This window comes from Bos mutus, chromosome 5 (assembly GCF_027580195.1).
Source record: "Bos mutus isolate GX-2022 chromosome 5, NWIPB_WYAK_1.1, whole genome shotgun sequence".
Lineage (NCBI taxonomy): Eukaryota > Metazoa > Chordata > Mammalia > Artiodactyla > Bovidae > Bos > Bos mutus.
Genome location: NC_091621.1, coordinates 83,108,593 through 83,121,692, shown reverse-complemented (window position 1 = coordinate 83,121,692; position 13,100 = coordinate 83,108,593). Strand labels below are relative to the sequence as shown.

Below are 13,100 nucleotides of genomic sequence, written 5' to 3'. Positions count from 1 at the left end.
TTCTAGGATATCCAACCTGAGGGAAAAACACAGACAGCAACAGCAACCTTTGAGACCTAATTTAGACTTCCACACCCACTCTACAGGGACTTCACCATCAGCACTCTGTGTCTGGGCCCTCATCATCATCATCATCATCATCTCATGAACCACAATAAGCTGTGAAAATGAATGTCAGGCTTTCTTCCTATCTTTCTAAAAGTACTTATTACTGCTTGAGAAACAAAGATTCTATGGCGTGTTGCTCCATAAGCCATTTAAGTCACATACACACACAGAGTTAACACCACAGTCCAGAGAGCAGAAAAAATGGGAACAACATTCATTCAACACACACCTAAAGAAACACCTCAGTATGCTAATTATCCTCCAGGATGGGAATGTTTAGGAATTCTTGAAGTGTGAGAATGTCAAAGATGATCTCAGCAAATTTGCATAAACTCGTGATGCTGTCTGAATATATAAGGATCATAATGTGTGCTGTCTTAAACTGCAGTTATGACCTTCTTTAAGTAACATGCTAATATTGGATTGACTAGACCATGGGCTGTGTTCATGCCCTTATCGTGAACATATCCCATGAGTACATTAGCAGGAGAGAGATACCTCAGAGTCTACTTCCATGCTTGTCTTTTAGCTTTCTTTGAAGACTTCCTTGTGATTTCTTTCTGAACCCAGAAACTACTTACTGATCATGAATGGCCTCCCTTGCTTCCAAATTCACTGCATCATTCTGTCTACTGCTACAATTTCTCCCTACATCCTGCATCATCATCAGGAGACAATATTTTGGATGCATATTTCGTTGGCTTCCTAGTTGTCTCAGTGGTTAAGAATCTGTGTACCAATGCAGGAGAGGTGGGTTCAATCCCTGGGTTGGGAAGATACCCTAGAGAAGGAAATGGCAACCCACTTCAGTATTCTTGCCTGGGAAATCTCACAGACAGAGGAGCCTGGCAGGATATAGTCCATGAGGTCGCAAAAGAGTTGGATTCAACTAAGGAAATGGAACAACAACAACATTGTTTTGAACTCTCTTCTTGAAACCTTCCTACAGCCTGTGGTTTGCAGTAACCTCTGGGTCTGTGGCTTATTAGAGCATTAGCTATGAACCATAAGCTTCCCTGGTGCCTCAGACAGTAAAGAATCTGCCTGCAATTCGGGAGACCAGGGTTTGATCCTTGGGTCACAAAGATTTCCTGGAGAAGGGAATGGCAATCTACTCCGGTATTCTTGTCTGTAGAATTCCATGGACAGAGGAGCCTGGCAGGCTACAGTCCACGTGGTCACAAAGAGTTGGACACTATTGAGTGACTAACACTTTAAGAACCATACTTTCTGTTTTCATCATGGTCTTAAAGTAACTTCATATTGCTCTTTAACATAGCCTGCACAGTTCTAATAAAATAATGCATTAAAAATAACATGATTCCAGAAAATAATCAGCAGGGTAGGAATTTTTTTTTTATGTCTTGGAAAGTTAGGGTGCAGCATCGAAATTTTAAGGGCAAATCCCACAATTAATGTTTTGATAATTCTTCCCATTTGTTATTAATTTTCCAGTCACATTAAATATTTCTTTCCATCTCACATGATTTTATAATTATCATTTTTAATTAGGGAATATTTGCAACGTTACCTATCTTTACCTCTGTGTATTTGCAATGCTGGGTCCTGGGTGCGACTTATCTTATAAATGAATTTGCATTTACAGGCATAAGTCTCTCAGCCACATTCCTAGTGTCAAGTGTTATTGACTCAGATTCTGGCTTTCAAAGATTTAATTTACATACACTATTGTAGAAATTTCCTTTTTTTGAGTTGGGTTAGATATAGCATGTTGCCCATACTCAAGAGGCATGAGATGAATAGTGTTTCTGCAAGTTGAATTAATTTTTATTCTCACTACACTACATACTCCTGCAAGGCTAGGGAAACCACAACTGTAAGGAGTGGTATTAGTAACTCTACAGTACACATGCTTCTAGATCAGTTCTCTCTTTAAGGCCTTCAGAGAAGTACATGTTCTGATTGTAAAGTAACATAGAATTCAATTCTATTATTAGAGGCTCCTCACTTTAGTTTCCGGAGAAGGCAATGGCACCCCACTCCAGTACTCTTGCCTGGAAAATCCCATGGACGGAGGAGCCTGGTGGGCTCTAGTCCACGGGGTCGCTAAGAGTCGCGCACGACTGAGCGACTTCACTTTCACTTTTCACTTTCATGCATTGGAGAAGGAAATGGCAACCCACTCCAGTGTTCTTGCCTGGAGAATCCCAGGGACGGGGGAGCCTGGTGGGCTGCCGTCTGTGGGGTCGCACAGAGTCGGACACGACTGAATTGACTTAGCAGCTTAGCAGCACTTTAGTCTCAGGGTCTCTGTCTTAAATTCAAAACCTGAGGCACCTGGCATTTAAAATAGCTTATAACAATGACCTGATCTTTCAGATAAGAAAACACCTGAGTTAAAAACAAAGCAAAAGAAAAACATACAGACCCCTATTTTAGACCTATTCAGCATTCAGTATCCAGTTAACTTAGAAAAAAATCATTGTTTATATTTTGGATATTCAATCATATACATGACTATTTGTGCAATTGTTTAAATGGTAACATAGTCAAACTAAATCAGACCATGATCAGATTTCTAGATAAGTTTATAGTATTTTCCAAAATTACTCCAATATCATGATATATGATGTCACAAAACTACTATCTGGCAGCAGAATTTGATTGTTAGAAACTACTGTTTTAAAATCTGTAATTAATATTAGAATATGGGAAAAGCAAGAAAAATATTATGAACAGATGTCTAGTAAATGACTACTTTCTACATAATGTTTATTTGGTTACTTTTTTATAGTTTTATATATACAGTTGGATACCAATTTTTCATCACAGTATTTTTTTTTTCCTGTTCTAATTAATAAGTGAAGGTGTTTTTTTTAAAAAAATTTCCCTTTTGGTGTTTATATACCTTTTTTGTAACCATATCAATTTTGGGTAGAGAATTTCCATGGTACCCAAGTTGACAGCTATATTTTTAGCCCCTTGGCTAGCCAAACTGAAATTATCACTTTTAATGTAGGCTACTGTTGATTCACTGGGACCTGTTTTAGAGAATTATTGGTTAAAATCCTGGAATCCCTTGGCAACTTTGCTGTCCTTACCTGAACTAGCTGTGGGAGATATTCCAGTAGTTCATCATTCAAGAGGTTGTCTAACTGCTGAACTGCCACGTTACGAATTTCTTGATCTGGAAAACTAAAACAAAGTAAATACACTTACTAAGCTGTTAATAGCTTACAATAATGCATGAGAAATATCAGGAAAACAGAGAATTAACTCCACCCCCAATGCATTAGATAAAATAATCTCACAATCATTTAAGATAATCATTAGCATCAAATAATCATTCTTTTTTTTTTCATATTCTGTGCTCTATGAACTGCAGTCGAAAGTTCTTTTGACTAGATTTTGGAAACATGAGTTTAAGTCAGATTCCTGCCGACTTTTCTGCCTATAAAATGTGGATTATAGGATATCTAAGATTTTTTAAAAATACATGAAAATCCTTGCTTATTATTTAGCCATATATTTAAGTAAATAATTACTAGCTGGAGATCTGATGGCTTATATGATTAAAAATGGGATAAAATATATTTAAATGAGTCTTTGGGCAGAGAATAATAAAAAACAAGAAATCTAATGTATCTTACAATAAATAAACACAAATAATGTAATATAGCTAAATCATACTAGGCTGTTAAGTTCTTGAATGTAACTATGCCTTACTCATTTTGAACTTCATATGCCTGGTGTAAGATTTAGCACCAACTAAACACAATAAAAGCTTGCTACTAAACTAAATTTATGAAGGTAGTTCACATCTGAAACCCTACAGTCCCCCTCCATATTGGAGGGTTCTCATCTGTGGGTACATAGTGTGGACTGTATACTATGCCCTTTTATATAAGGGACTTGAGCTTCTAGATTTTGGTTTCTGCAGGGGTGTTGGAACTAATGATACTGATGGATGACTGTGCTCCTCAGAACAACTAACACTGCTCCATCAGTAGAATTGTGTGTGTGAGTGTGCACACGTGCTCAGTCATGTCTGACTCTTTTTTGACCCCATGGACTGTAACCCGCCAGGCTTCTCTCTCTATGGGATTCTCCAGGCAAGAATACTGGAGCAGGTTGCCATTCCCTTCCTCAGGGATCTTCCTGATCCGGGGATCAAACTGGAGTTTCTTGCATCTCCTACATTGCCAGAGCTCCCGGAAAGTGCTTAGATATAAATTTGACACACGCTGCTTTGACATGATAAATAAATATAGCAAGGGTTTTGGTGAGAGAAACACTTTTATTTATTATTTTAAATAAACAAATCTTAAAAAATTAATATGTACAATTTAAAATTCAAAGGAACAGTTTAGAGCAATTCACTTAGAAACAACAACAACAAAAAAGAATAAATAAGACCCTCAAATCTTTTTGCATGGGAACTAAGTGAATGCTTTTCAGGTGAGAGCTCTAAAGACTGTGGGAGTCAGAAAACTTTGTCTCTAATGCCAAGTCTCTTTTCAGCATGTCCGGTTACTTAAGGGCGAAAGGAATACATGCAGCTATAGTGTAAAGGACAAAAATAGCACTACTCAGTATCTTCCCAACTGTCTTTGACAGCAGTATGAAATGTGGTGCTTAAACAGGTTACATATTTTCTCTTCATTCATTTAAATTGAGCATTTTATTTTTTTATTTTTTTAATTTTATTTTATTTTTAAACTTTACATAATTGTATTAGTTTGCCAAATATCAAAATGAATCCACCACAGGTATACATGTGTTCCCCACCCTGAACCCTCCTCCCTCCTTCCTCCCCATACCATCCCTCTGGGTCGTCCCAGTGCACCAGCCCCAGGCATCCAGTATCGTGCATCGAACCTGGACTGGTATCTCGTTTCATACATGATATTTTACATGTTTCAATGCCATTCTCCCAAATCTTCCCACCCTCTCCCTCTCCCACAGAGTCCATAAGACTGTTCCATACATCAGTGTCTCTTTTGCTGTCTCGTACACAGGGTTATTGTTATCATCTTTCTAAATTCCATATATATGCATTAGTATACTGTATTGGTGTTTTTCCTTCTGGCTTACTTCACTCTGTATAATAGGCTCCAGTTTCATCCACCTCATTAGAACTGATTCACATGTATTCTTTTTAATGGCTGAGTAATACTCCATTGTGTATATGTACCACTGCTTTCTTATCCATTCATCTGTTGATGCACATCTAGGTTGCTTCCATGCCCTGGCTATTATAAACAGTGCTGCGATGAACATTGGGGTACATGTGTCTCTTTCCCTTCTGGTTTCCTCAGTGTGTATGCCCAGCAGTGGGATTGCTAGATCATAAGGCAGTTCTATTTCCAGTTTTTTAAGGAATCTCCACACTGTTCTCCATAGTGGCTGTACTAGTTTGCATTCCCACCAACAGTGTAAGAGGGTTCCCTTTTCTCCACACCCTCTCCAGCATTTATTGCTTGTAGACTTTTGGATCACAGCCATTCTGACTGGCGTGAAATGGTACCTCATAGTGGTTTTGATTTGCATTTCTCTGATAATGAGTGATGTTGAGCATCTTTTCATGTGTTTGTTGGCCATCTGTATGTCTTCTTTGGAGAAATGTCTATTTAGTTCTTTGGCCCATTTTTTGATTGGGTCATTTATTTTTCTGGAGTTGAGCTGTAGGAGTTGCTTGTATATTTTTGAGATTAGTTGTTTGTCAGTTGCTTCATTTGCTATTATTTTCTCCCATTCTGAAGGCTGTCTTTTCACCTCGCTAATAGTTTCCTTAGATGTGCAGAAGCTTTTAAGGTTAACAAGTGGTGCTGGGAAATCTGGTCAACCACTTGTAAAAGAATGAATCTAGAACACTTTCTAACACCATACACAAAAATAAACTCAAAATGGATTAAAGATCTAAACATAAGACCAGAAACTATAAAACTCCTAGAGGAGAACATAGGCAAAACACTCTCTGACATACATCACAGCAGGATCCTCTATGACCCACCTCCTGGAATATTGGAAATAAAAGCAAAAACAAACAAATGGGACCTAATTAATCTTAAATTGAGCATTTTAAATGCAACAAGAATTTCACTTCCAAGGTTGGTCATTCAAAACCCTTACTTCTGATCTACACATACTTTTCCAATAATTTTTTCTCTACGAATATTCTAGCAATAAGACCTACTGAGACTGTAGTCCAGGCACATCTCATGAAGTACCACTAAGGTCAGAAGATTTCAGCATAGCATCACGCACAGAAGGAAAGAAGAAAGGGTGTAATAAAAATTCAAAGCTGGAAGAAGGTCAGCTTGTTTTAGCACACTAAGACTTTATTTTCTCCTAACTAAATGTGACTGACTCTAATTTATTTCTCTCAATTACTAAACCATTTGTCTGAGGCTTGTAGACATCAAGGTCAGTTTGAGGACACTTTGAAGTCTTGGGGGAATAGTTACTTGGTACATTTTGTTGCCTAAGTGAAGACTTAGGTCAGATACTAGTCATCCTTGCTTTCCTGTGTGCCTATTTCATCTTACTGATGTGAATGACAGCAAAGGAGGAAAAACAGAAAACAAACATCACAACAAAAGAAAACTCCTTGGTAAACACTGTATCTCTAATCATGTGCTTATTTCCAAACACTAGAATGTAAAGTCCTCGAAAGCAGAAAAATTTTGCCTGTTTTGTTCACTTACCTGTCCCCATTATCTCTAGATTGGTGGACACTCTCTACATATTTCAGAAATGTCTAAATTTAATTAGTTATCTTTCCATCTAAAGCATCACTACTGCCAGACTTCTGTCTCACTGTCTGTGTTATCATCTTTCTCCAGTCATGTAGGTCTGAAATGTTAATGATTATGTTTTCTCCCTCTTTGCTAAAGATTCATCATTTAATTCCCCCTCTTTCTATCTGGTGAAATTCAATTCATCCTCGAAGACAAAGTTCAAGCATCAATTTACTGGTAAAGCTGTTTCAGCCACTTTCTAGAATTACCCCTTTTTCTATGGGATTCTAAACACAAGGTTGAGGGTAGACTCATTCATTTATATCCCTAGTCCAAGCATAACAGAATAAAAGTTTGCAGAATTTCTAGTAGTCTCTTATCTTTACATCTGATCAGTTGCCAAGTTCTGTTAATTTTTCTATCCCAATGGCTCTCGCACCAATGTTGTTATTTAGTCACCAAGTTGTGTCCGATTCTTTTGTGACACCATGGACTGTAGCCTGCCAGGTTCTTCTGTTTATGGGATTTCCCAGACAAGAATACTGGAGTGGGTTGCCATTTCCTCCTTCAGGGCATCTTCCCTATCCAGGGATCGAACCCATGTCTTCTGCATCTCCTGCATTGGCAGGTGGATTCCTCTACCCCAGGCCACCAGGGAAGTACTCTGTGCTTGTTTTCAGTTTCTTCTGCAATTACCTATGCTAGGCTATACTTGGCTCACACTGGTATTAGCATTTTTCATAGTATTACCTTATAAAATTTCCTGAATTATTTTGTAAATTCATTTCCCATAAAACAGTAAATGGTTTTCTATTTTCAAAGAAATGTTCAGGCCCATACTATTTATTTACATATTGAAAGCTAGCCGAACACTCCAGATTTTTGTACTACTGTAATACTGGATAAACTGCCCTGGCTCATTGTATGCTGTTTTTACTTTGAACATGCTATGTTCATTCTCACCTTTGTAAGCACTGTAACCTCTGCTTAGAACACCCTCCCTTCTCTTCTTAGACTTCTAATTCTCCTTTAAACTGTAGATCATATTCCCTTGAAGGCCACTATGCCAGTCTTTAGCAATCACTTTTCTCAACTCCCAGGACATTGAGTGGTTTCCTCCACTGGGCAATTGGGTATTACAGTGTGTGAAAGCATTTATCATTTTATTAATATGTATCCTCATTCCTCAACTAGTGAATATACTGTAGCTAAGGATTGTTCTATCCTCTTTTTTGATTTCCAGAATTCAAGACCACTCTCCATATGTGTTGGGTGATTAATAAAAATGCACTGATCATAGGAACCCCCTGGCAGTCCAGTGGTTAGGACTCCACGCTTGCACTGCTGGGATGGCGGGGGAGGGAGGCATGGATTCGATCCCTAGTGGTCAGGGAGCTAATATCCCATGTGCCATGTGGCATGGCCAAAAAAATAAAATAAAAGCATTGGTCACAATAATAATGAGGAAAATCATACTATGCTTCTTGTGTTCTGAGATAATTTATATATTGGTAGCAAGAGGTTCAATTCCACAAAAAGCACTCATACAAATCCCAGATTTTTCCCCCTTACAGTCAAAACAGTAAGACAAAAACAAATCCGATGGTGATGGAAGAGAAAGATTTTTTTTTCAGGCTGTTTAGGAACAGGAGAACAAAAAACTAGTGATATCTTTATAGAACAGTCCAAAAGGAATATTATGCATTTGTATTAATACACACAAATGTTGGAAGAATGTTTTTGCGTTTTTATAGAAAGGGATGTCTCTTTTTATTCATTGCTGGTGCTTGAAGTTCAGGAAGAAATTGGAAGAGAAACTGCCAAGAAATGAACCACATGACATCCTGAGATGTGACTAAGGCCTAACGACATTAAAGCATATCCAAATATAACCTGAATCTGACTATATTAGGAAGAGTTGGCTACATTAAAAGAGATGCTGGCAGTGTTGGTGAAGTTCCTGGAAAATGGGGCTTTTTTATACATTGCTGGCAATATATAGCAACATGTATAAAAAGAATCTTTAAAATGTGCTTATTTTTGATCAAGCAATTCTACTTTGGGAATTTATTCTACAGAAATAATCAAAGATGTGTGTGAGGATATATGTATGCAAATAAAACTGGAAATAATGTAAGTATCTAAAAATAAGCAGTTAAGTTAAATGTGCTATGACTCTATGATAAAATACTGTCATTAAAATATTAAAATAATATTTAATAATATGAGAATATTATGAAACATTTGTGAATTTTTCCACATGCTTAACAAAAAAGATGGAAAGGAAGGATCAAAATATGAATACCAAATTTCTAGATGGAAATGTCATGGATGACTTTAGTTTTCTTTTTTTTAAAGCTTAATTTTTAAAGATTTTTAAACTTTCTATATGATAGTTTTATTGGTTACTAAAAAACAGTAATTTTAAAAGTAAGTCTCATTCAATTAATTATGAAAATACATTAATAATTGCAAATAATTGCACATTTTAAAATAAAATAAATTGAAAATAAATAAATGCAAATTTATTACTACCAGAACAAAGATCCAAATCATGTGTCCTTTTAAGAGTACACATTGTAGAGTGAAAGAACAAGCCTCATATTTTGTACTTGCTTTAGAATATTCTTTTAACTAATAGGCCCAAATAGGGATCTCTATCCCTGGAGAATTTGTGCTTAATATCTTTTCAGGGCCATGAACTCAGCCACGTATCAATGGACAAATATGTCCCACAAATCCTGGCCTTTCTTCCCTGTAATATTGTCTAAAACTATTTAAACATTCTTTGGGGATATAGCTATTGGCATTTCATGCTCAGTAACTCGCTCCTCAATGAGGTGAGGGCTACTCATATTAGTTCTCTGACTGTGGTGTGATATTTACATGCTGAAATGTCATATGTATCAGAAGAACTGCAATCTATTTTGAATTTTCCACAAGTCAGGCTATTGTAACTTCCAACGACCTGGTTTGCTTGAAAAATAAGTATAATTTTTGTTGATAATAAACTAGAGCCACTCTCTAGTGATCCTGCTAACCTTGGGATTGCTAATTTCTGTAGGCATGAACATAACACCTTGAATCTGGGGAATAAAGAAAAGTCTCAGTAGAAGGATTCATCAGGCTGATGTCAATTAGGTCCTCATTCATTTATATTTATCAGAAACTTCCTTATAATCTGGTGGCTCAGAGGGTAATGCATCTGCTTGCAATGTGGAAGACCCAGGTTTGATCCCTGGGTCGGGAAGGTCCCCTGGAGAAGGAAATGGCAACCCACTCCAGTGCCCTTGCTTGGAAAATCCCATGAATGGAGAAGCCTGGTAGGCTACAGGCCATGGGGTTGCAAAGAGTTGGACATGACTGAGCGACTTCACTTTCCTTATAATCAATCAGAAAATAGATAATTTAAAATGTAATAAATGGAGATTTATCTGTTTTAAGGTATTAAAAAGATATAGGATCACTAAAATTCATTGCTTGTTGGGGAGGAGACCAGGTAAGTGAAACAAATTTTCATTTATTATGAAATTTTTAAAAATTAGAAATAAAAAGAGTCCATGTGAAATAATCAGTTATTTAAGGTTATACATAATTTTTAAATGTCCATTAACTTTATGCTATCTAATTTAGCTTCCCATGTATGTCTGAAGAGAAGAGCAAAAAAACCCCCCAAAACCCTACAATTATGGTCAAAAACAAAAACATTAAGACTGGCTTACTATTCAGTTTTATATGAGTTTCCTGAACAGTGATTCTATATATTCAGGGTTTAGTTGCTTCTGAACGGAGCTAACAATTGCATCTTTAGGATTTCTAAAAGGGCAAGATACCATACCTAAGATAAATATAAAACTCGCCACAGTAATTGTTAAAGGATTTTACCTAAAAATAGCTTGTTGTCCAATGAGGACATTTGGACACAAAGGAAAAAATACTCCTTGCAGACTGACTGTAAAAGTTGATAAAAGGAATCTAAGAAATATGGTAAAAGACCTCAAAATGTGAAAACATTAAGTAAAATGAAAGCAAATTCAAGACAAACATTTTTCAAAGAAACTTTAGTGAGATATCAATTCTATATTTTGCCAATACTGTAGGGTAAACACAAAGTTGAAAGTCAAGCAGAAAATTAAGTTGGAATTGCAATCTTTACATGGGTAGGAAAGGAAGTGTATCAAGTATTCATGTAATTCTTTGGCTCAAGGGAGAAGCAGAAACTGACCAGTGGTTAAAGTCTGCTGTACAGTAGAAGTTCTTCAGTTTCTTTTGGAACATTTTAGATCCTTAAAAATTATAGGTGATTCCAAAGAGTTTTTGTTTATGTGGGTTATGCAGGCAGGTGTTCATGTTCAGTCATGTCTGACTCTTTGCAACTGCATGGACTGTAGCCTGCCAGGTTCTTCTATCCATTGAATGTCCCAGGCAAGAATACTGGAATGGGTTGCCCTTTCCTTCTCCAGGGGATTATCCCCACTCAGGGATCGAACCTGTATCTCCTGGGTTTTGGCAGGAAGATTCTTTACCAGGGAGTCACCTGGAAATCCTCTATCTATTAACAATTATCAATTAAAAATACAACCAAGACATTTAAGATATATTTATCAATTCATTTTAAGTGACAATAATTCATTACATGTTAACATAAACAATATGTTTCTAAAAGTATAGCTGCATTTTCACAAAGAAAATAGTGAGAAAAGTTATATCGTTTAATATTTTTGTCTCTAATGTCTGGCTTAACAGAAAACAGCTGAATTCTCCTATCTGCTTTGGCATTAACTCTGTTGTAATACTGCATATCATGCAGTCTCTGGAAAACCCCACTATACACTCATGAGTAAATGAGTATGACAAAAAGAACTGATGTCTGGAACTACTTTGGAAACAATTTTGACCTTGTGACATCGCTGTAAACATCTTGAGGACTGTAGACCTTCTATGACTGTAGACTGTAGACTTTGAAAACTTCGATGTACAATGTAGTTTTGGTCAAAGAATCAGAACCTGTGCCCTGTTTCTAAGACAGCAGCACATCAACCTATGTCTCCCATGAGTGGAAAATTGGCTTCAAAGTCATCTGCCAACATCAGACTTGGGAATTGTCATTCCTTCTCAAACATGTATAATTCCTCTCATCTCAGAGGGCTATAGGAATATCACAACGGATTCAGACAAGCTTCAATAGGACCACTGGAATTATGAAGTGAAATTTCAACAGAAAAATACATCTTTCAACTTCTTCCCATTTGGCTTGTTACTTTGTCATTTCTACTTCTTTCTTACTTTCTTTTTCTCTTCTTTTTCTAGTTTGAAAAATGGTGTAGGGTCAATAGCTTACTTCAAAAACTTCTGAAGTGATGGGTGAAAGCCAAATGCAATGTAACAAATGTTGACCTTTAAAAAAAAGCAACTTGGGGTAAACTGAAAAGCAAAGAAATCTGAGATCAAATTTAAGTGTAACAGAAATGTCAGACTTCAGAAAACACAGTAAGAATTCATGCAGAGTGCCATAAGGCTATTCAGCTTAAAAGCACCAATGTCAGGTTGGAATTAGAAAACCATCAGAAGTACAGAACTGTTTTTCCAACAGGTTTTGAATCTGATGACACACTCAGCATCAGCTTGGAAGGAAAATGTCAATATGAACATCTTCGCTATTTTTTAACACTAAAAACAATCAGACATGACAGAAGAAATTTTTTTCTAGGAAAAGAGGTGAATAAAGCTTCTTTAAAATGATTGTCAACCTCTATCTACTGAATAATTAATGTTCTTTCAAAATTGTTCACATGATTATAGAATATTAGAATTCAACGAAACCTGGAGATTTATTCAACCTCCTGACTGTATAAATGAAGAAACTGAAACTCAAGAGAGTTTGGGCTATTTTCCTGAAGTCATTCACTGGTTGATACCAAAACTAGATTATAAACATCCAGAATACTAGCCCAATATTTCTATCAAGGCCTTCTAATCTTTTGACTAGCTATTATCTTCTATGCTTATATAATATGCACAAGACTTATTTGGGTGTATTTTAAATTTTATTCCATTCTAAATGGGTCAGTAGAAACATATAATAGTGAGTAGTGTAATTTACTTATCTGGATTGGGGCACTGGTTCAGCCATGAACCAAAAGGAATAAGAATGAGTCCTAGGCCCAAACAGACAAAGGAACTGTTCAGATATTTCCTGATGGATAGTTATGGACTTGCACAACGATACTGGGAAATGTCTATATAGTCATGCATGTGTACTTAGTCGCTCAGTTTTGTCTGACTCTCTGC

The 13,100-nt window shown here is 36.5% G+C and overlaps 1 protein-coding gene across 1 annotated transcript in view; it reads right to left on the bottom strand.

The window, feature by feature from the left end:
• PIK3C2G (phosphatidylinositol-4-phosphate 3-kinase catalytic subunit type 2 gamma) overlaps positions 1-13,100 on the bottom strand; it is a 474,611-nt gene that overhangs the window by 289,688 nt on the left and 171,823 nt on the right. The window contains exon 17 of the mRNA XM_070370044.1: positions 3,171-3,264. Within this exon, the coding sequence (XP_070226145.1) occupies positions 3,171-3,264 (94 nt within the window). The remainder of the gene's footprint in view (positions 1-3,170; positions 3,265-13,100) is intronic.